Raw genomic sequence first — 22,996 nt, forward strand, 5'->3', positions numbered from 1 at the left:
TTTGATTTTCTAAAAAGTCTAACTGGTATGTAAATTCTTACATTAAGAATAACTAAGAATGCCAAACCAAGTACCCGAAAGTTAAGAAATGCCATTTCTAGCATTGATGGTGCAGACTGAACTCACATATGTTCTATGTATTATTCATCATTTCACGACTGACTGTTCTTTTTTTTTTTTTCTCCTCCCATGGGACTACACAGCTTTCCATCTGCTAAAAAAAGGAACTGAAAAGCCATGATGCCCCAGCTCAGGCCAGGGTTTGGGTTTTCTGGGTTTCCAAGAGTACAGCTGCCCAGAACAGGTCTTCTCTGAGGCAGGCCTCGCAGCCAAGGGTGCTCAGGCTTCACAGCACACTGCTATATGAGCCATCAGGAGAACAGGACCAGGTTAGGGTTCCCATGGGAGCCCCAGGTGCTGCATCAAAAGCTCACTGAAACAGAGACATTTGCCTCCATGACTGTCATCTCCCTGAACTGGAGTTTTCTGATAACGTTTGGTATTTTGAAATATTCCCAGCTATCTCTGGGTCAGAATGACATAAAAAAGTCCAAGCCTATAAAAAATTATTTAGAGCAGAACATATAGGAATAGCTGAAATAGCTTGAATATGTCCACACTGCTGTCCCTGCTGTTTCTGTCACCAGCTATCTCAGGTACTCACAACACATGAAAGTCAGAAACACAGACTGCAGTGCAAAAAGCTAAATGCATAAATGAGTCTACACACTTGAATCCTGTAATTGTATTGCTAATAAATGAACCACATGGTTTCAAGTTAACTTGGTGCCATCTGCATGAACAGCAACTACCTCTTGATTAAAATGCTGTATTAGAAATACTGTCTTGACTATAAAATAAAGCTGTGAAAACTCTCCAAAGATAAATGTTAGAAGACATATTACAGGAGATATTTAATGTACACTTGAAAAAATACAGAAAACAATTTTGTATAACCAGAGATATGAGCTAATAGGTCTATAATTTTGTGTTTGCTTTCCATTAATTTGAAGGGTTTTTTTCTCAGCTGGGTAGCAAGTCTTTGCATATTTATTTTTCTCAGTGCTTAGGGCTGATAGAAATTTGAACGTGAACAGTCTGCCAAAGTGTTTTTCACCTCCCAAGACACTTGCGAGCTCTATCAGTCATAACAACAATTTAGCTTTGATGACTAATCACTATTTATGTCAAAGGTTTAACGAGAACAGACTTATCCTTCGTACAGGGAATTAAGTTTATGATTTTTGTCAGAATGTTTCTATATTTGAACAATATGGTTTCACACAAGAATGTGAACTATAATGAAAGATAATGTAAAATTAAGAAAGACTTTAAGAACACAGTACTCCTTAACAGTGAATCTTGACTTAGGATTGTGTCAGCTCAAAAAGCTGATCATGTCAACAGGAAAAAAAAATAGAGTGAACTACCAAGGTCAAAAGCAGGACATGGAATACTCATCTTCTAACTGAACTGTCCTCATCCTCCCCCCTTAGGTGGGAAAGAAATCCTTCCTGAAGCACTGCATTAGAAGAACTGAAATTGTTCAAAGAATTGCTGAAATCATTCACTGCTCTGAGAAGAGGAGGTCACTGAGCATTAGCCCCCGTCCCCCAGTCATAGCCCAGATGCAACCTACATCTTCCTTCAGCAGCTCCTTTTGAGCCTCTCTCCAAATGGACCTCTGTGCTTTGTCTCTCTCCCAACCCTAAACCTATGTGTTAGTGGAGACATAGCTCCAAACACCCGAGACATTGTGTTGGATGAGACCAAAATATCCTAGACATGACTCAGATAAATACATCCTCATGTCAGCTGAAGCTCAACACAATATTGCAGCCGCAGCTCAGGTGGAAAAGATCTCAGGAGAGAATCCTTTTGACACTCCACTATTTCCCTTTCCAGACCACGAAATGGAGTTCTCACTCTTTGGGCCTCTTCTAACCCTCACCTCAAACCCAGGTGGCCAGCTGAATCCCAAACCAACAATCCCAACCCAAGTGGAACTCTAGACTTCCTCTCAACACCAAATCCTTAACCAAAGGTGTGGGCTGAGACTTAGCCCAAGGCCCCTAACCATCAATTGGATGAAATCAGAGAAATTTGTCAGACGGTAATTTCTTTTGCAGACCTTTTCCTGCCCCACTCCAAACAGAGATCCAAACTTTGTCTGTTCCCTGTCCCTAAGCCTAGCTGTAGCCCCAACTCTAAGACCCAATATCAATAGAGACTAGCCCAAGACCCCAAGCCATAGCCAGGACTATCAAGTTCTCAGAAGATAATTGCTTCAGCAACCCTTTCTCAGGTTGACTCAAAGCGGACGTCTAGGCTCTGCTCTGTTAAAACTCTAACTTAGTCTGAATGCGAAGGATGGCTTGAGCCTTTGCTCCAGACCCTTAGCTAGCACCCAGGTTAAAAAGATCTCAAGGAAGAATTGTTTTTGCAGCCTACCCCTTACAGAAAAGGCTGTTCTTTTTCTGCCCCTCACCAACTGTAACTCTAGGCTTTATCTTTCTCCCAACCATGTACGTAATGTTAATGCTAACCCTAACCCCAGACATCAGCTGAGCCTCCTCCAACATGCCCAGCCATGGTCTGGATGAAAAATGTCTCAGGGAAGAATTCTTTCCATGTCCTGCCCCTCTTTGGTGCCCCTGGTAGCTCCACTCCAAATGTATCTCTAGGCGTGATGACTCTCCTGCCCCTAGTTCAATCCTTAACTCTAACTCCAACCCTCAGCCTGAGCTGTGCCCTAGCCCAAGGCACCCAGCCATGACCCAGATGAGTAATTTCTCAAGGAAAACTGTCTGCAGACTACTCATACCTTTCCTGGCTATTTGTCAACATTGCCAAGGATGGCGATTGTTGGATCGGGGATTTTTTTGTTGTTGTTCCCTCCTTCACTATCAATAATGAGTATCTGCCTTAATATTTTCAATCAATTACGTATCAAGTTCGCCTTAAAGCAATTTGGAGTCAAGACCTATGTGAGACAGTAAAATTGCCTATTGTTCAAAACTTTTTCAATTTCCCAACACAAGAGAAACCCTGAATGTATTTCGTTGGGATTCTGCTTATTTAAATGCTGAGAGGCTTAATTTACTTCTGCTGTACCCATCTGACTTATGGTCTAAAGAATATCCAGAGCTGCAAGAGACACAGCTTCAATATTCTTTGAGATAATCATGAAAACCGCATGGGACAGGTATTTTGAGATCTATGAAGCAATAGCTCCCTTTTCCTCATGCCATGCCAAATGGCAGGTTCTGAGTTCTAAAAATGGTTGTGGAAAGGTATTATATATCCTATGTCTAATAGCAGTTGTGTTAAAACAAGGAATGTTTGCAGGGATAAGAGAAATCACATTTTTAAAAAATTAAGTTTGTCTTCATTATTTTCGCATTTGTCATAATTTTCTCTTTTGTAATGTGTCATTCAACTTTCTGTTGTGATCCCGGGGAGAACATTGTGAGAAAGACGTTTTATAGCCAGCACTGCCAGAAAGAGGCCTTGGCGTAGCTTGGGTGAAATCTATTAAGACATTTGAAGATTAATATTAAACTAATACTAGTATCAAATTTAGTATAAAATAGAATTTTTGCTTCATTTGAGGAATACTGTCAAGAGTATGTATGTTCCTGCCATTTTTAATGTCACACAAACTTTCTTCAATACCTTTCAATTTGCTACAAATCATATGCCTATTTGTGGCTGTATCGCATTAGTTCAGAATAAAAAGATATTTGTTAGTTTCAGATTAACTTGCCTCGCCAACCGAATCAGACTGAAAGTGGCTATTTTCAAGTGAGGATCTGCTTTTTTTTCTACTTTCCCCCCACGTAAATCGTTTTCATATGACTGCTCGGCTGTTCACGATGCTGCCACTCGGTGGTGCCGCGGTGCCGCATTTAAAAAACTTCGGCGGGTCTTAAATCCAGTCGCTTGTGCTGTGAAACTCAGCCCCACCGGATCCTTGCAGCGTTTTCTTTAAAATGAACAATATCTACTGTTCTGTGGCCTGGGTTTTAAAAATACATCTGTTGTATTTGAATGATGCTTTCAAGTTTGTTAAGCATATTTTTTCAGATAATGTATTTTGAACCAAAACTACTGTTGTGTCACCTCTATCTATTTAGGACAACTTAAACAAAGGAACTACTTAGAAAATAATTTATTTGTCGTGTTAGGGTGGCTGAGTTATGCAACAATCAGTACAATGACAGTTAATATTTTCCAGTAAATATGCGTGGTCTGCACTGAAGCATAAAAGGTTTATAAAAAACCCCAAGTATTATGGCTTTGAACAGAAAAAGCTGATCTTCTAAAAGTATATAAATGTCTACCAGTAAAATGCGCTGCCTGAGACTGTTGCTACTGCCACTTGCAGCAATACCCTTCGTCAATTAGAAAAGCAGGAATCGACCGCCCGGTGGTACCATAAAAAAACCTAGGACCTAGGAGCACTGTAGAAGTACTTCACTAAAAAACTTTGAGAACACTAAAAACATATAAATACTTGTATGTGAAAGATACATTGACTTTACAAAATAAAGCAAAGTTATGAGTATATTAAAACAGCATAAGCTATCACTGTGCTGTTTAAACAAATTTTATTTTACTACATTTTAAATTTAAAGTATCCCATGCACATTTCAATGCACTAAACCCAGGTATTTTTCTAGCAATCTATGAGAGCGGAACATCTTATAAGTAGAACTGGAAATGAAAATAACGGGTCACGTTACTTTCCAGCGACGTACCACTGCAGAGGACTATAGTCACTTTAAAGCCACTCAACAATGCCAGCTCTGAGGTTCTGACAGCTCAAATTCTGCAGGAACTCTGGATGCTGCGAGACTGGATCTCTGAAAAATCAAGACATGCATTTGAGGTCGAATTTTTTAGGGCTCATTTTTAAAGTATGTGGAGAAACGGGGTTTTGGAGATCCTAGCGACAAAACAACACCCACTGTGATACACACAGCTGTATTTTTCATAAAGCTAAGTTGATGTATCGAGGCAGTTTGTGGGAGTTAAGTTCTTAGAAAATATGGGTCTCAGAAAATAGCTATGTTGTTATATTGCCTTGTCTAGTGTATTTAGAAATAATTAAAAGCACACGGATAGGTTTGGTTTTTTTTTTCAAATGCCTTCTCCGCAGAAGACCTGGCCTCTGAGGGGCCCTGATGCCCGCCCTGTGAAGCCTGACGTGAAGGACCATCTACCTCCAAGTCCCAGAGACCCCCGGCACGGCCCCAGGGCCGCCTCTGGAGTTACACCGGCGGTGACCGCACCCGCACCAGAGCTGCGCGGCCTCCCTGGGGCAACCGCAAACGAAAATAGAGCCGATTAGCGCCCGTCACCGTGGAAATGCACCCACGTTACCGCGGGTCCGGGAGGGCCCTGCTGTGGGGCCGGGGACACCAGTGCCGAGGCCGCCCCTCAACCCGCCGCCTCAGCACCACAGCGTGGGCATGTGTCTGGGGGGGGCTGCACACAGGGGAAGGAGCAAAGCTCACACACACGGTTGCCACCTCAGGCCGCCATCTCCCGCCCCTTGTGAAGCGCCGCGGGGTCTCCCGCCCCGGCCGCAGGGGCGGCGCGGCCCCACCGCCGGGCGGCGCCGAGTAACCCCTTGGCTCCGCCGCTCACGCCCCGCTCGCTGGGTGCCACGTCGAGGTTGCTCTCCGCGCCGCCCCGGGCAAGGAGGAGGAGGGCGCCAGGCAGCCGCTGAGGGGGCGGGAGGCGGGCAGTTCCGCGCCCGCCCTTCAGGCGTCACCCTCCGCCCCGCGGCCATGGCGGCGGCGCGCTGCGGCAGCGGCGGGCCCTCGGCGGGGCGGTGACGTTGCGCGGGAGGCGGAGGGCGGGGAGGAAGAGGAGGAGACCTGGGCGCCTGCGGGGCTGAGGCAGCTGCGTCCCGCCGAGGCTCCGCTCGTGTCCCGTCCTGCTTCGCCCCCAGCACTGCCACCGCCACCCCCGGCAGCTCCGGCTCGGGCAGGCGAGCGCGGCTCTCCGGAGGCCGCGATGCGCTCGGCCTGAGCGCTCCCTCGCCGCCCCGCCCGGTTTGGGCCTCTGCGGGGCAGGGGGCCGCGATGGCTGTGGGGAGCTGGCAGGAGGCGGCGGCCCAGCAGGCCGAGGAGGCGGCGGCCCGGGTGCGGGACGTCCTGTCGGGCGGCCTGGGCCTGCTGCGTGCCGAGCTGGGTGTCGAGCTGGGCCTCGACCCGCAGGGCCTGCCCACCTGGCTCGCCCTGGTGGTCCCGGCCGCCCTGGGGATGGGGCTGCTGGGGCTGCTCCTGGCCGTGGCCTGCGGAGGCGGCCTCCGTAAGAAGCCAGCGCGGAGCGCGGCGGAGAGGAAGGGCGACGAGGCGGCCAGCGCCGGCCTGACAGCCGGCGGGAGCCAGGGCAAGGCGGCGGGCCCAGGCCCCGGGCAGCAGCTGCACCTGAAAGGCGACGAGCAGAAGAAGCGAAACAAGAAGAAGCTGCCGGAGAAAACGGCGCGGGTGAGGGGGGGTTGCGAGGGCCGCGGCGCTCGGGAGGGAAGGCGTGAGGACGCCGTGGGGCGAGGGAGGCGGCCGGGCCTGGGCGCCGGCGGGGGAGGGGGGATGAAAGGCTCATTGACAGCGGCAGGATGGGGACGGCGGCGGCGGGGCTGGCGGCGGCACCCGGCCGGGCGCGGCGAGGCCCCCCGCGGGAAGGCGGGGAAGGTGGGGAAGGGGAAGGTCGCGTCTGGTGAGCGGCCCAGAGCGCGGCTGCTTCTCCCCGGTGCCTGCTCCTCGGCGAAAGGCTTGCAGGTGAGAAGGCACCGGTGAGAAGGAGGACACCGCTCGCAGGGTCTGGAGGCTGTAGAGTCGTACCCCCCAGGGCCGCTGTGCGGTTCACCTGGGTGATATTTGCCTGTGTGAGGGATGGGGGGGGGGGGGGGTCCCGGCTGGCTGCTCCGGAGCTGACTGATGTCGTCTGGGTTACTCGGTTGCTTTGCGAACCTGGAGGAGCCGCGCGCACACACGGAAATTACACGTTAGTAGTCCTGGGTGGGAAGGAAAAACGCTCGCTCGTCTCTTTTTAGAAGCTTTTTAATTGAAACAATTATAATAAAGCATTATTTTTTCATTATTATTAATCGAATGCTTGCAGGGTTAGGAGCCAGTAGTGGAGACCTTAGTGTGGCTTAGGTTTTCCAGCCAGGAGTTTCAGTCCAGGCAGGTACAGACTATTGGAAGTAGCATTGTAAGCCCCATAAATGCTGTGATGATTCAAACTTGAGTAAGGCATTTTGCTGTGTCTTTTCGACGGAACTTGTTAACATCAATCTTGTGGTGAGCTTGCCTCAATAGGAATATGTCTGATTTAGTTGTTACAGTAAGGATCATCTCCTTTAATAAGGAAATCTGTGTCTTAGCAGCCCCTTAAAAACAGCTCGTTCCTGTCTCTTTTTTTTTTTTTTTTTTTTTCTTTTTAAATCCTCAGTATGTGGTGTGGGAACATTCCATCTTTGACAGTATGCATGCACTTAATGAAAAAATTAGTAGAAATGCAGAAATTATCAACTGTGCTTCTAAAGCTTCTAGTTACCATAGTTTTGGGGCTTGAAGGGATTGCTTCTATAGCTTTTATATTGTTAGTATGTTTGTAATCCTATTTATGTCCAAATGGATTATAGGAATGAAAGTGCAGCAGATGTCCCCTGCCTGTTACAACTGTGTCTTTTAATTATTTCTTGCTCTATAAAATCTGAATTGTGTACCTAATGACCAGAAAAAGGAGAGAAAATGAGTTTGTACCTTTGTTTAAGTCTGTGGCAGTATTGAAACTTGAGAAGTTTGGGGTGTTTTTTTTAATGAGAAGCTAAGGCTAGAAAATCTTAAAAAAAAAAAAAAAAAAAAAAAAAGTCTGTATATGCCACCAACTTGTCTTTGAGCAGTGAACTACTGAAGTTGATTCTGGAAGTTGCAAGAGTCTGAATGCTGAGCACCAAGAGGAGGAAGCAGTTGTGAAGCAGAATCGTTCCAGTGTAGCTAGGTCTCCATTTTGGAGAAGCCATGCTGAAGATGCAATTTTTTTTGCCATCTTGAAGAGCAAATCCTTCAAGATTTAGTGGATCTGTTATGCCTTCTTGAAAACAAAGACTAATCCTAGAAATAATTTAGATTTTGCTTGTTTTATTTAAGCTCCAGTATGAAAACAAAGCATAAACTCTTGCAAGTCATCACTGAAGACATTAAAAAATGTCTCAACAGAAGATAGATTGAAGAGGTAGATACACTGTTAACTTGACAGTACTCTGTAGTGCCAGGCTTCCTAAAAGCAAACTTTGTATTAATTTTGTATAGAACTTAATTAACTGAAATTTTTGGTGAATATGAATACTTGTATTGTTTCAAGCTTTTAGTCAGGTTTTCACTCAGGCACAAAATAATGAAAGTTAAGGCTATGTAAGAAAAATATTTTCATAATCAAAATAGTAAAATAGTTTTTCAGCTGTCAAACTGTCATTCTGTACTGTTACAATTTTAAAAGTTATTTTTATAGTACTTTGTATTCAGTATTTCCAAGCAGAGGGGTAAAAAAAGCCCAAACACCCTAGCTTTCCCAAAAAGAAAATGCACAAACCAAATCATTAACTGTAGTGCAAATTTATACCAGTGGCAAAGTTGAATAGGCCTGCCTCCTGCTTATTTTTCCAAGATAGGTTTATAGGGACCTGTATTAGTATGTCCCAATATTTTCTGACTTTCACATGAAAAATTCTCAAAATAACATTGGAAATTTAAAGATGCAACAAAAATTCTTGGCGATTGCTGCCTAGTCATTTTTGTCTTGTGGTGTTGTGTGCTGTGATGCTAATATTGAGGTCTGTGAAGGGAAAAGAGTAAGCCTATTATCAGTAGATTTACTACAGGGTTTGCTGTGCCTGGGTCTAGATTTCCATTGCGGGCGTTTCAGAAAGCTTAGAGCAACTGGTCTGTAGCATTAAAGAGCACACTACAGATGTCTAATTAAAAGCTGTAGGTATACTTTAGTACAGAATTACTGAGCTCATCATATGGCAGGTGATGCGTAACTCATTATTCCGGATCAGAAATGCTCTTCCTTTCTGAGGAAGAGTATTATTGCTTTGTTTCTTGCATGTGGCTTTATTCAGTTCCTGTATAGGTAGAGTACAACTTATCTGATATTTTTAGTAAAAGAAGTTTAGTTAAATAGCACTGTGTTGACTGGATGCAGTAGCAACTATGAGACTCTGTTTATTTACTTGCAATGGCCAGACTGAAGAAAAAAAATGAAGCTGAAACGGTATAGCATTCATTAACACTATAGTTAGTTTACAGAGCCAGTTCTGGCTTTCTCCAGCTGCTTGGAGCAATGTAGTATCATGGTATCAATACTTTAGATTCTGTACAATACACCTGAAGCCTCTTTCTCTCTTTTTTTCTGGTTCTTTGTCTCTTGTCAGAGTTATTTGGCTCCTGTTGCAAATTTTTTTTCTTTCCAAAAATCTCTTGATCTGTAATTTTAATTCCTTTCCCTTCTGAATAATTGCTGTGCCTCTTGTTCTACTTTTTAAACCTTCAGCAGAAAAAAAGGTGAAACTGTTCTTACATGGTTTCTGTACAATGTGCAAAACACCATAGAAACTTGAGAGTAACCGTCTTCTGTACTATGTTACAGCTTTAGAAAGCAATTCATACCATCTATTTGTAGATGCAGAAAGTACCAAATTGACTATGGACTTCCTATTGTTTGAAGTACACCTGGACAGTAAATGCTACACATTTTAGTAGAAACATTTGCATTAATGTTTCCTAGTTGATCTACTTGAAAGAGCTTTTCAGGCTATGACTGTTTGCACTTAATTACGTGCTTATTGTAATTAGAAATAGACTGCATAAAGACTTTTTCATATTTTCAACTGATACTCACATGTTGAACTTGTGTATATGTTAGTCAAATTGCAGAAGTAGGGCTGCAGGATTCTCCAGTGCTCAAAGAGAAAATTGCGTAGTTTCTTTCTTAAGAGAGGCTTACAGAAAATAATATTGGCAAACAGATTCTTTCCTTGGCCAAAGATATGCTAAGTAGGCATATCTTTATAATATATAACTCTGGACTTTGGCTAATACGGCCTTTCTAAGACTCAAATGATAGCAATTTCATTACTGCCATTTGAAGTGTGAAACTGAGTTATCTGTTGCACTGTACCATATTTAAAGAAAAATATTTTTCATTTTAACAATCTTAGCAGAACCTTTATTCTACTTTTGTTTTACATTAACGCCCTTAATGTGTGTGAAAAAGGTTTAGTTAAATATCAGGATTTAAAGGTCAGCAGGCAAGAAATGTGTTCAGAAATCAGTAGTGTTGTTGATAGCACCATTTCTGCCTTGTTCCATCTTCCCTGTAGCTTTTAGGATGAAGAAAAAAAGATGGCAAATAATGAATTGCATAATTTGCATGCATTAATATTGTCAGTGGATGTTTTATATATTACCATAAAGTTTTAAACTTAGTCTTTTTGGCTATAGTTGTCTTTTAAAAGAAATGTTTCTGAATACTATAGAAAAGCTTTTTTCTTTCCCGCTTCTGTTACTATCTCTGGTATATCCAAAAATGGTCACATGAATTTTTGTTAAAATTCTATGATTCATCTGTGGGCAGAAAATAAATGCCGAAAGCTTCCACTGGAAAGGAGACTATTAAAATTCAGGGATACATTTCCCCCTGAATGTATCAAAGTACAGTTTTTTAAACATATTTCTTATGGTGTTTGTTTACATGATCAGATGATCAGACAGCATTTTATATAGTCATGTGGATGAATTTTTCCAGAGGGTTCTTAAAGGATATGAGTTAGTTTATTACTTCTGGGACAAACAGCTGATTTCTTTTTTTTTTTTTTTTTTTAATTAAAGACTAGAACTTTTGTCTGTTGAATTTTTGAGAAGGATTAAGTAAGTGGTTTTCAATTTAAGGTGTATATATATAATAGCAAAGAAGCAAAGTAACGTACAGAATTAAAGTTGGCTGTAAACATATTTTTTTTTCACACGAGTCCAATACTAGATGCAGCAAATCTGTTATCTAGCTCTACTGCTAAATAACTTGGAAAAGTGATTCTTTCTCCAGCTTAAGATCTTAAACAACATGGGTACTAACATGGATTGAAAGATATCACACCACTAGTAACATGGCTGTGTGGAATCTGGAGAAAATAGAGGGGTTCAAGAACTGATTTTTGGCAACGGATTATTTTCAAAGATGGAATATCAGGTCTTTGGTATCCCTGTGGAATCAAGTACTGGGAGCTTTGTTGAGAGGAACTTTTTGAGAGAGTTTTGAGACACAGATCTGTAAAACGTACTTCATTTTCAGAATGCTGAGGCAAATGTACTGCTTCTTAGATAGGAAAAGTCTAGTTTAAAGCTGGCTGTTGCAGGAGAAGGGTTAGGTGACCTGATCTTTCTATTTCTATTAATAGTTAGAAAATAAGAAGTTGGCATGCTGGCTAACTACAGTAAGCAATACTATGTTATGCACTGGTGAAATCATGCCAAGGGTGATTTGTAAGCATAATATAATATGGCAAGACTTCAGTACCTGTACCAGTTGAACTGAGGATCAGTTCTGATAATTGAAGGGGTAGGTTGCACTAAGTTGTAATATGTTTTTTGTTTTACTTTAAAGCAATTGAGTTTGTATGATGCAGAGTTAAAATAGCTTTTGCTTTTTAATAACAAAAATAACTAAAGATAATATAGGTAAAACTTTATTTAAATAGAAATTGCAGAAATTAAAGCAACTATGAAGCAGTTACGCTCAATGTCTTATTTAAAAATTTTCAGTCTATCTGAAGCATAATGAATGTGAATCAGTATGAAATTTGTGTGGACTCAATATCAATTACTATTCTTGACAATTGTTTTTCACTCAGTGAAGTTAATGGCTAACAGTAGTATAATGCTTTGCTTATTTTCATGTTTTCTGTAGTTAAGCACAGTAACTTCAGTCATAGCTTTTTGTTAACAGTAAACATGACTTTATTTTTGCATAGTGAATATATGGGCTAAGGTGCGTGCCTCTGTTGTTAAAGGTGATGATAAAGACTAATTTAATGACTGTCCAGAGTTTTAACTTTATATGTTAAATAATACATGCTAATTTTCTTTCCTTTGTTATGTAGAAGGGAAAATGGTTAAACTACTGTAACGCCTATAATCAAGTCTGTCTGAAAAGAACAATGGGATGTCATGCTTAGTCATGCTTCATGTTTGACTTCTAATTTCTGTTCTACTATGAAGTTTAACTTGTGAAGGAAGAGAGCCGTGAGGGATATGCGTAGGTAGACATTGCAGAAATTTGGTCAAGGTAGAAATCATTTTAAAAATACAGCCCCTTGCTGAACTGCTACAAAGTGGTAAATGTGCTCATTTAATTAGGTAATTTATGGCACATGCATACAAAGAACTGTAGCTGTTCTGAAAGCTGGTAACTTCCAGAAATTTACCTTTTGATAAGCAAGTCCTGTGTTGAGTAGGATTGAGGTAAAATGAGGAGACCTGTTTTCTTTCCTTTCTCATTTCTGTTTGGTAAATATAGAATTGCAGTAGATATTTTGAGCACCAACCCATGACTCTGCTTTACTTAACAATCTTGCGAGTGTTTTTCAGTCAACAAATAGCGGCATTTCAGTAATAGTGTAACTTGAGCTTTGCTTCATCTGCTTTTTCCAAATTTTTTATTATTCACGCTTATTGTTTACACAGCCTAATGGACGGTCTTTCATTGATGTATCTGAGGATGAAGTAATACAAACTGTCCGTAAAGAAAATACAAAGCAGCCTGTGGATGCAGAAAAGAAGAATGAAAAGGTCAGTTATCAATATGAAATTACAGTGTCAAAGTTTAGTGCACGTTATTTCAGTATCTAATAATTCTACTTGTGATTTGAAATCCTGACACTTAACATGAGTTAAGAGAACTGTTTCTTACTATGAAGAGTACTAATCTAATTCGGTGTTGGAAAGAGCTAAAATGGTATTTTCTTAACTTCTGAGATCATGCCTTATTATGAAGCGTTTGCATCAAGCAGACTCCCCCTCCCTGCCCCCTGCTAAACACTGATATCTCTGTTCACCGTGTGAAAATGTTAAGCCTACAAAAATTAAGTTTGTGTTTCATCTTTTCTGGCTTCTGTGGAGGTGCAACATAATGATTGCATCTAATTATAGTATTGTTAAGTGGCTTGTAAACGATCTAACAATTGGGGGACTACTATTCAAAGGATTAAGACGTTTGCCTGTTTTTCTTTTGTCAGATGTATCCATTAGTGATTAGGGTTCCTAATTTCTGAGGACAAATACGGGCTTTGAAGTCTGGTCTGAGCTTTTTGTTACGCAAATTGAACAGCTACATTAAAAACATCTCTTTAAAGCTTGGTCTGTAGCTTTATCTAAAAGGTAACCATACTAATGCCAATGTTATTTTTTGCACTATGAGGACTAATATCTTCTAGCTTTATCATAAGTGCTGTCATTTGTAGGCAATGTAGATATATTTATGATAGGCCTTTGACAATAATTTTTGGCTTGATTCTTCTGCTAACGTTGTGCATGAAATTTTCCTGCTGTCATGGATGTCTGATTTATTTTCTTGAACAAAATGCATTTGTTCTAACTATACTGAGGAAAAATAAATGACTGTGTGTAAATAGTCAGAAACCAGTAGTTGATTATTGTAATTTGTTTAGCTCATTTAAGCTTTAATTAACTTATTTGACTATCCTTTAGTAACTTATTTTGCAGTTAGTATGTTGGTTAAAAGACTGTATCCTGGTAGTTGGCTATAGGGCTCTAAATGTTTTTAGCATTGGCGAAAAGGCTTTTCTGTGAAATGGGTTTGCCTTAAAATTTCATCTTGCACACTTCATTCTCTTCACCATGTGTTGTGTATCAGATTGACTTTGTGGGGTTTTTTTCAATAACAAAGAAAAAATTGATCCTGAAGGAATAACTGTATTTTTCTTCTCAACTTTCACTTTATTTCAAGCAGGTTTCCAAGTAGGTAAGGTGTTTAAATGCTAAACTCGAGCTTTACCTTAAAATTGCAAACTGAGCGATCTGAATTTTAAATTGAAACTGCGGCTCCAGGAAATCAGTACCACTGTATGGATATGGATGCTTGTTTAACTAATTATGTTTTTCTATCACTTTGGAGAACCCTTGGCAAAGCATAATTGCTTCAGGAGTTGATTGTTACCTTTCAATTGAAAACATCCCCAAGAACTTCCTTTAAACTACAGTTAACCGAATAATTAGATGCCTGTAAAGTTAAGCCTCTCAGGTCATCTGTTACATTTGTAACATTATAAACCTGCTGATTGTAAGGTGTCTTGTGTTTGTGTCTTTGTATAGCTTGGGATGGGTGGTACAAGTCAATGGGTGGGATTTAAGAGGGGTGTGTGTGTATGTGTGTATATATATATATATATATATATATATAATCTATGACCTGAAGGGTATGATTGGGGGGGGGGGAGTGTGAAGGGGAGCGGGGAGAGCTTGAATTTATGCTTTCAATGTAAATCACACTCCCTTTGTGTTTCTGTATTTCTTAGCTGCTTCAGGGTTGTGAATTTCATGCATGTTTTTTCAGGATAGTCATTTAAGTTGTATCCTCTGGTTCTGCTTTGGGGGAAGGGAAGTTTTGGGTAATGTCTGGATTGTGGCTGTTCATAGGGTTTATGATTCTCTTGACACTTTGAATAGTTTCTTACCTTTTTTCTGTTTTAGTCAGTTGCACGGAACAGGGTTTCTTTTGGTTTTAGTGTAAGGGACCGTGTCTAAGAAGTGACTCTGTGGATGAGATTACAGGATGTTAAAACTTCATTGCCTATTCTGTTTGTGAACACACACCTGCCTTGTCTTAAATACTAGAAACAAACAGACCATTAGGGGTGAGGAAGAAAGGTTTATTTTTCTATTGTTTTTCCAAGGGGGACAGAGCATCTTAAAGACTTGAAAAATTTTGATAGGCTTCCTGAGTTCCTCCTGTGCTCTTTGGCTGGTGGCAGAGCTAACACTGGCAGCTTTCTGTATTGCAGAAGGTGGCACTGAATAAATAGGCTTTGCAAAATTATGGGCTGGCTTGCTCAGTAACCTTTAACATCTCTTGTTGTTTTGGTCAGTTTGTTACTGAGATAGTGACTGTTACAGCACTAAGTTCTGCAGGTGGTGAGTAAACTTGATAACTAATGGTTCTGGCTTCTCAGATGAGGTTCTAGTAACTCTGTTTAGGAAAGTAAATATATTTTCAAGATTTGAATTCTTGATCTTTTTAAAAACAGTGTTTGTTAGTAGCAAACTTATTTTTATAACTGTTAAAGTTTGATGTTTTCATGTCGATATCTCTGTAGAAGCTAGTTATTTAAGAAACTCGAGTTATAACTTGGAGGAGCAGTCATCTTAAACTGCTGTCCAGGAGACTTCTGAAGTCATTTCTGGTGTTCTCTTAGTGCCAGACGACAGTTGGGTAGTTACAGCTTTGTGTGTGTGAGATTCTAAGACCTCAACTTCCATTCTCAGTGTAGCTGAAAATGAGAGATGCAGGTACAAACTTAATAATCTTTCCTCTGCTTGAGCTCCAAGATAGCATGAAACACAGTTTTGAATTGCTGTTTTTCACTCTCCTTTTTAATTCTTTCCTTAGAAGGTTCTCTGGCAAATAATTTGGCTTGTTCATATTCTTAGAACCATTTCTTCTTGAGTTGCTTTTGAAACTGGCCCTTCTCTTTTGGAGACTTTTCAGAAGTTACATAGCTGGTGTGAGGGTAAAGATAGTCTACTGGGCAAATAAGTGAGATAATTCAGTTTGGCTGCATCTGTATTGTGGGTCCCCTAGTACAGTAAACCATGAGTTTTCAAGTCAGCTCCCTAAGTGTTAGAGGTGTGTTGGCACAGCATTGCATATAAGCAATGCAATGTTCTTTATCTGTAGTGCTGCACTAACAAGCTGTACTGCTTTCAGTACCTGTATTAAAGCTACATGGTACTTCTGGGGCATGCTAACCCGAAGGCTTATGAGCTGTGTGCCATTGTGGGCCTGTAGAATATCTGCTGCAGCTGTGGTGGTAATTTAGCTGTTACCAATTCTGAGTTCCAGAGAGAATGTTATACTCTTCTTGCACATGTGAGACTAGAAAATTATGTCATTTGAACTTGGGTATAAAGCTGGCAGTTGCTAGTCTTACTCTGGCAGAAGCACGTATTTCAGAAAGACATCCAGCATTCTTAGAGTATCCTTATTCGAATATTCCAGAGACAGTGAATCACTGAATAGTTCCCCTTATAACATCTGAGTGGATAACCATCTTTCTTTAAAAAGGTTTATCTGGTAGTACTTATACCTTTCTTCACTGGATTGAAAAGCTTTTCAGTACTGTATTTTCTTTCTAAAAAGGTAGTCAAGTCAATTTGCCCTCACTTCAGCTTATCAAAGATTCAACACCAAGGATTTCTGAGATATACTCTCTCCCAATATCTTGGGTCACTTTTCATCTTTTTTTCTCAGTATTATCTTTTTAACAGTTTATATTGCTACCTGTTGCACCAAAGCTGCTTGCGGAAGTAGTCATCTCCATATCTTCGTCCCTCTTCATTTATCTCTGCGTGTATAGCCAGGAAGTCATAACTGGAGAAACCTTGGGAAAAAACACTGTATATCTGTTGTATGGACTGTAATCACAGTTCCTGATTTGAAGTAATTTTCCATGCTGGAATTATCTTACCTGTTTTTTCTAGAGAAGTCACTGTCATTCTTCATTTCTCTATGTATAACTTTATACTTGTTTCTGCACAAAATAGATTTTGCCTGAGTGGGATCTGCCTGCCAGACAGTTCATACTAATCTGTGACTGTGATGCCATCAGCATAGCTTCTTCCACCAGGCTTTGTGCTCTGTAGCATAAGTAATTGTTCCCCCCACGTGCCATTTATGTACTGCATAAGTCTTTCTTGTTACTTCAATAGTTTTGACTTATGTTGAGGAATTAGTATTGTTCAGCATTCCTTTCAAGGCACTGTCCATACAAAGGGTTCCTGAAAAATCTGTTTTAAATGTACTCCTATATTTTGATGGGGAGGAGTTCTAAATCACTGTGACAAGTGATCACTAATTAATTATTAAGATAATGTTTTATTTTTATTCTAGTCAAAGAAAAAAAAGAAATCAAAGGGAGATGCTAAAACGGTTCAGGATATGTCACGTCTAGATGGAAAGGAAGTTGATGAAGGTACTGAACACGAACACACACACAAATGCAATTAGACGTATTTTTGGTTTAAATGCTGTTTAACAAGATTTACTAGTTTTTGCTTCATAAGAAAACACAAACTCATTTTGTCATAACTCCACAGTCATACATTGTATCTGTAAATCTGATCTTTGAAACAACAATATTTAGTAACTTCAACAGATTTTAACAACTTACAAAAACTGAGAAAAGTTGTTAATAGTAGGGCCCTCATGTTGTTCATGTTTTGTTCTGTGAAGCAAAGTATTACTGCGTTGCATCCAGAAAAATGTACCTTTGGCCAGTTGTTCAAGTTTTCAAACTAATGTTGAAGTTGACTGCCATGTCTGTGATTTCTAAACTAAACCTGTACTTAAGCTTCAGCTTGAGATGAAACAAGCTAAAACTCTTTCCTTTTTGCTGTCTGACTTATTCAGTGATGGTTTTGTTTGGCGGATGTTTTAGGAGCCTGGGAAACTAAGATCAGTAACCGAGAGAAGCGGCAGCAGCGTAAGCGAGACAAGGTGCTGACCGATGGTGGCTCAGGAGAATCAAATCTCCAAGGGATGGAAAATACAGTTACTGTATCCGTTGAACAACTGATGCCTACACCATCGCTTCCAGTTGGTCTCAGAAAGAATAAAGGTATGATGGTCAATAGGGCTGTGAATGTGTTCTAGAAAGATAACTTTACTTGAATGCTTAAATAGTGACTATTTTGGACGTATGGTAGGTATGTTTAGAGGTGTAACCCATGAGGAAATTATTCCAAGGCATGTAAAGGTACTTACTGTGCAAAACTCCCCCTTTTTTGAGCCACGCTTTTGGGGAAGCTCAGGAGAGAACGTTCTGGAGTAAGTAGTTGAGACACTGGCCTCCACGCAGATAGCTTCACAAATGCATAGGTATATGCCCCATTCCTTTGCTTGTGGTCTGCTGATTCTGTCCTTTATGTTTCTGGAAACTTCAAAGGCACCCTTAGCTCTGCTGCAGGCAGCACCGACTCCTTACCTTTTTAAACGCTTCCCTGTGGGAAGGTTGTGCCCGTGAGATCTCTTTACACATCATTCATTGCTTAACATGTGGATGCATTTTCCAACATTGATTTAGTAGTACCTATGTTAAAGCTGTTCGTAATGGTGGGGCACATCTGCCTGAGACTTAGAGGCCAATTACTATAACTAAGGATTCAGTAAGGAAATGGAGGCTTTAACTTCTGTGGCTGCTGCTGTTTAAGAAAAAAGTTGCATAGGCTGGTTTAAACTGTGTGTAGGCACAGGAATTCGTATTTGGCTGCAACTGAGAAATGGTTTAAGAAGCTAAAAGAATCTGAAGACACAAACAGTTTAGCTTTTTGACATACTTTTAATCTACTGATACACTTGGTGCTTTAATTAGATGAAACTTGATGTTCTAGCAAAGTGGCAAAAAGGCCTAGCCTAGCAGCTGTCTGGTACCCTGTAACAATATATTGAAATTTGCATACCTTACCTAGTGTTTATATTGACACTTGCCTGCATCTTGACTGAGTGCATGGTTCTTGTCCTTGAGGATTAGATCAATTGTTTCCTGTTTTCTTCCCCCCCCCCCCCGTCCATATATACAAACAGCTTCACAAAATGTTGATTCCAACTGTCTACATACTCCATGGCTGGCCATAACTACTGTAACCTCTCTAGCCAGAGTCATTTATGCACCATGTGTTCTTACGTATCACCTTGTACCAGACTAATATGAAGAGAATTCATATAGTGTTTTCATGATAAGGTGGAAGTTAAAAATAGCTGTATGTTTCTGAAATACTTAGAGCTGCCCTTTACTTGAAAATGACAGCTTCTGTTTTGGATTTCTGCTCGCCATTCTTGGTGAAACTGCTACAGGCCTTTGAAATCTGTGGTTTTTTGATGTATAGGCCCCAAATCAGGTTTTAGTTCATTCAATCTGCAAAATCAACACAAATAATAAAAAATAGAGCATTTTAGTCGTCGTCTTAAGTTTTCTGAAAATGTCTTAATTTCAGGTATTGATGGCTTTTTGCTTAAAATATCAGTGATGGATACTCTCTTAGAAGATTTTTACAGGTGTTGCTATTTGGAAAAAAAAACTTACTCTAGCTTTGTTTCCTCTTACTTCTTAATCAGGTGATGCACTTCTGAATGCGCAAATTAGCAGCTCTAAGCCTGCAAAGGGGGAGTCATCAATTCCACAAGGTAAAAGGCTTTCATTATTAGGCATCCTAATTAACTAGAAAAGTGTTTTACAGAAGTGAAAACACAAATTGTCAGCACAAGATTTTGTGCGATTACTGATCTGGAACTTTTATTATGCAGCTGGCTTTTATGGCTATGCAAATGTTATACTTCTATGTTGTAGTTACTTCTTAATAGGTTAATAGGCCTCTGCTATACATAGAAAAAGGATTCAGTATCTAGAATTTTCAGCCGGATTACCTGTTAGAAATTTTTACTTACAGAACAGTAAATCTTATTCTCAAGCTCCACGTAAAAATTCTTTATGCTAGCTTTTCAAACTTCCTCACTTTTTTTGTGTTAATGAACTGAGTATTTGCTTAAAGAAGATGTAGATAAGTGTAAGGAGCACAAAGATACCAGTCCCGATTCTTGTAAAGTTTGCACTTGTTTCAGATTGTATACATGAGTTACTCGGTTCTTTACATACTCCTTTGAGAGGTATATTTTAAACACATTTATATTTACTTACTTTCAAAATGAATATTTGTTGATAAATAAACATATATGATGTTATATATGTCATGCACATTATTGTTTAAATATTTGGCTATTTTTAGACTGTGATTGAGTAGTGAATCTTAGTGGCTTTCTGATAAGAGATACTGCTATAGTAATCCTTGAAGTAATAATACTTGAATTAATTTAGCATAAGGAAATCTAAATGGTTGCTTCTTACTCATAGCCAACATTAGTGGTGTTGCTTTAATGAAAAGTATTCATGGCACTTAAGCAAGTCAACAAATAGGTTATTAAAAGCACCCAGGTCCAGAAAGGGAACCACTTCTTACTTCGAGAGCTTTACTTTACATGCAAACTTCCTGGACCATAGCACAGAAGAGGGAAGCTGTATTCTACAGAGATGCATTATGGAAGGACAGGAGGCAATAATCAGGCTTCAGTAAGAGAAATTCTGACTTACCATGAGGAAAAAAGCTCTTCATAAAGTTGCCTGGAGATGCTTCGAATTACCAGCTGTGATTTCCAGAACTTGAGTAAAGTGCTGAAATTCTGAAGTTAGCTGCGCTTTGAACAGAAAGTGGAAGAACTAGGTGACTTTCAGAGGTCCCTTCTAATTTTAAGTATTCTATGAAATCTTACTGGTCATGTAGAAACTAATTATTTGTGATGGGAGAGTAGTTTGATAAACACAGAACAATCAATCTCCTGCTTCAGGACTTCAGCTGTCTTCTTGCAAGGTTGCAAAAGAAGTTTTTTATCAGCTACACTTTGGTTTCTGTCTCTGCTATTTTTTTTGTTGCCTTCCCCTATGACATGATGTTATGCTTAAAGGACGTTGACTGACACAAACAATGTTAGTGCTGTGGAGTTTTATAGAGAAAGGGCAGGGGCTTTAGGTACAGCAATGGTGACCTTACAGATACCTGTGTTGGAAATTATTTGTCTAAGAAAATCTGGGCATATCTCACCTAATCAATTCCTTGTCAGTGAGGCCGCCTTGAATATGGCATGTTCATGCTGCCCAAGCTGTGAGTTCATTTAAGGAATGAAATATTTGATATCTATTTTTTTTTTGGCATGTGTTGCTGCCTTATCTGCATATCCTGAGGCATGAATATTTCTTAATCATTTGTAAATGAAAGTTTTTCTGATGTTTACATTGCATACGTAAGAGAGAGAGGATTTGATATACAGAGCCCTTTGAAAAAGATATGTGATATATAGGAAGTTAGGCTGGGTGTACCAGGTGACCATTTGCCTTTACGTTTTATGGGGGCATAAATTAAAAATAATTAAAATTTTTATAATAATCTTTGTCCCAACGTACTATTGACTCCCCTCAAAGTATACATGAAACTTGCTATGACTAGTAATTCCTCAGCAGGGTAGGCTGTTGCAGATAGACTTGTGGTCTTTTACCTTAATGTAACATGAAATATATTGCTTATGAATTATTTTGAGTGTTATCGTGGTTTTTTTTTTTTTTTTTCCCCTCTAACTTTGATGGACTCTATGGTCAGTATGATAGCTCTGCTCTTTGCAAATACTGTGTAATGTTTGGGAACCTTTTTCTAATCCTTGATTCCTTCTACTTCCTGCCTAGAGAACTGCTGTGTGCAGCTATGAAACAGAAATTATTCTCCATTTAGTGCTTTGGGCTTTCCACAAATCATCAGCATACTCTGTAAGAGAAATTACCTGGCAGTGTTGGAGGCACCCCCACCCCACCCCTTTTGTGTGTGTGTGTGGGGGGGGGTGTTTGTTTTTTGTAATCTAGAGGGACTGATTCGCCAAGATATCAGCCCTGTAATGAAAGGGACAGGGTTGCAGGAAGGAGAGCGCAGTTTGGTGCTGTTTTTTCCTCACTCTTCAAGTTAGTAGACAGATGGTGCGTGTTATCTGAACTGGAAAATCAGCTGAGACAGAGCAACAGCTCTTCTATATCACACCGATGTAGCAAAGCTTCTTTTGTACTTTTTATTGTTGAGTCTATGTTCATGTAAATAATATTTTAATTCTTCCTCCAGTTCTTACTTTATATAATGCTTTCGTTGTGCTTGTATTTAAGTTTCTCCAGGATTGAGTGAAAGCCATACAGTAAATGGAGGAAGCTGGAATGAGAAGTCTGTAAAAACCTCCTCACAGATCGGTGTAGGGGAGGAGAAATGGACGTCTGTTCCCTCAACTGCAGCTGGGAAGAGGAAGGCTGAGACATCAGCTTGGGGCCAGGACACTGGAGATGCTAATGGAAATGGAAAGGACTGGGGTGTAACCCTGGTGGGCAGGCCCTGGAAAGAGCGTTCTTTGTTCACTTCTATTGGTAAGCTATTCCAAAGAAAACTTGCTTCACTTAAGCATTTTTTTATATAAGTAGTGAATCTCTTCAAGACTACTTTAATGTATAAACATAAAGCTATTTGAGTGGTCTAGTGAAATGTGAACTAAGCCATTTCTGTTTAAATTCTGATGGCTTAACATCAGACTCTCTGTTTACAGTTCAACTATGTTTTTGGAGTTTATCTGAAATAAAACTATTTCTGTGAAGGAATCAAATTTTTTGTGTCACTTTCCTAAAATTCTGGAAGTAATCACAAAGTTATTTTGAAGTGTAACTCCTGTTTTTTAACGAATGTCTTAAAACCCAGCTCATAACGTTTATTCTGTTGATCCAACACAATGAAATCAACTGTGTTTGGTTTTGGCAGATGATTGTTTCAGCTCCAGGCATGAAGATTGTTCAGCTTTTGTGACACTTAGTTTTGCACTGTTTTTCTCATTAGAAATTGTTTTTAGTCTTCTCCGCTACCATTTTTTGCCCTGATCGCTTGTACTCCATAAGAATTCTTCATTTCTCTCTGGGCAATGATCTTCAACTTATTAGTAGATGCTGTAGTATGGTCCTTACCACTGTTCAGTCTGTGATCCTAGCCTCTTCTGGACAGCAGTGTTCTTTTGTCGTCAGCAACGTTGCTTTAGCCTAGACCTCCTTATTTGTCTTGTG

At 40.2% G+C, this 22,996-nt stretch overlaps 1 protein-coding gene across 6 annotated transcripts in view; it reads left to right on the forward strand.

Annotated features, from left to right (window-relative positions):
• Positions 1-6,092: 6,092 nt before the first annotated feature.
• The window catches only part of MTDH (metadherin), a 34,893-nt gene continuing 17,989 nt past the window's right edge, over positions 6,093-22,996 (forward strand). For 5 of the 6 annotated variants that reach the window (XM_074146003.1, XM_074146004.1, XM_074146006.1 and 2 more), the window contains exons 1-6: positions 6,093-6,500; positions 12,762-12,866; positions 17,203-17,284; positions 17,750-17,929; positions 19,426-19,494; positions 22,064-22,315. In XM_074146003.1, coding sequence (XP_074002104.1) covers positions 6,093-6,500; positions 12,762-12,866; positions 17,203-17,284; positions 17,750-17,929; positions 19,426-19,494; positions 22,064-22,315 — 1,096 coding nt within the window. The remainder of the gene's footprint in view (positions 6,501-12,761; positions 12,867-17,202; positions 17,285-17,749; positions 17,930-19,425; positions 19,495-22,063; positions 22,316-22,996) is intronic. The other variant, XM_074146009.1, reaches the window with a different exon arrangement.

The sequence above is a fragment of the Numenius arquata genome, chromosome 3, assembly GCF_964106895.1.
Source record: "Numenius arquata chromosome 3, bNumArq3.hap1.1, whole genome shotgun sequence".
NCBI lineage: Eukaryota > Metazoa > Chordata > Aves > Charadriiformes > Scolopacidae > Numenius > Numenius arquata.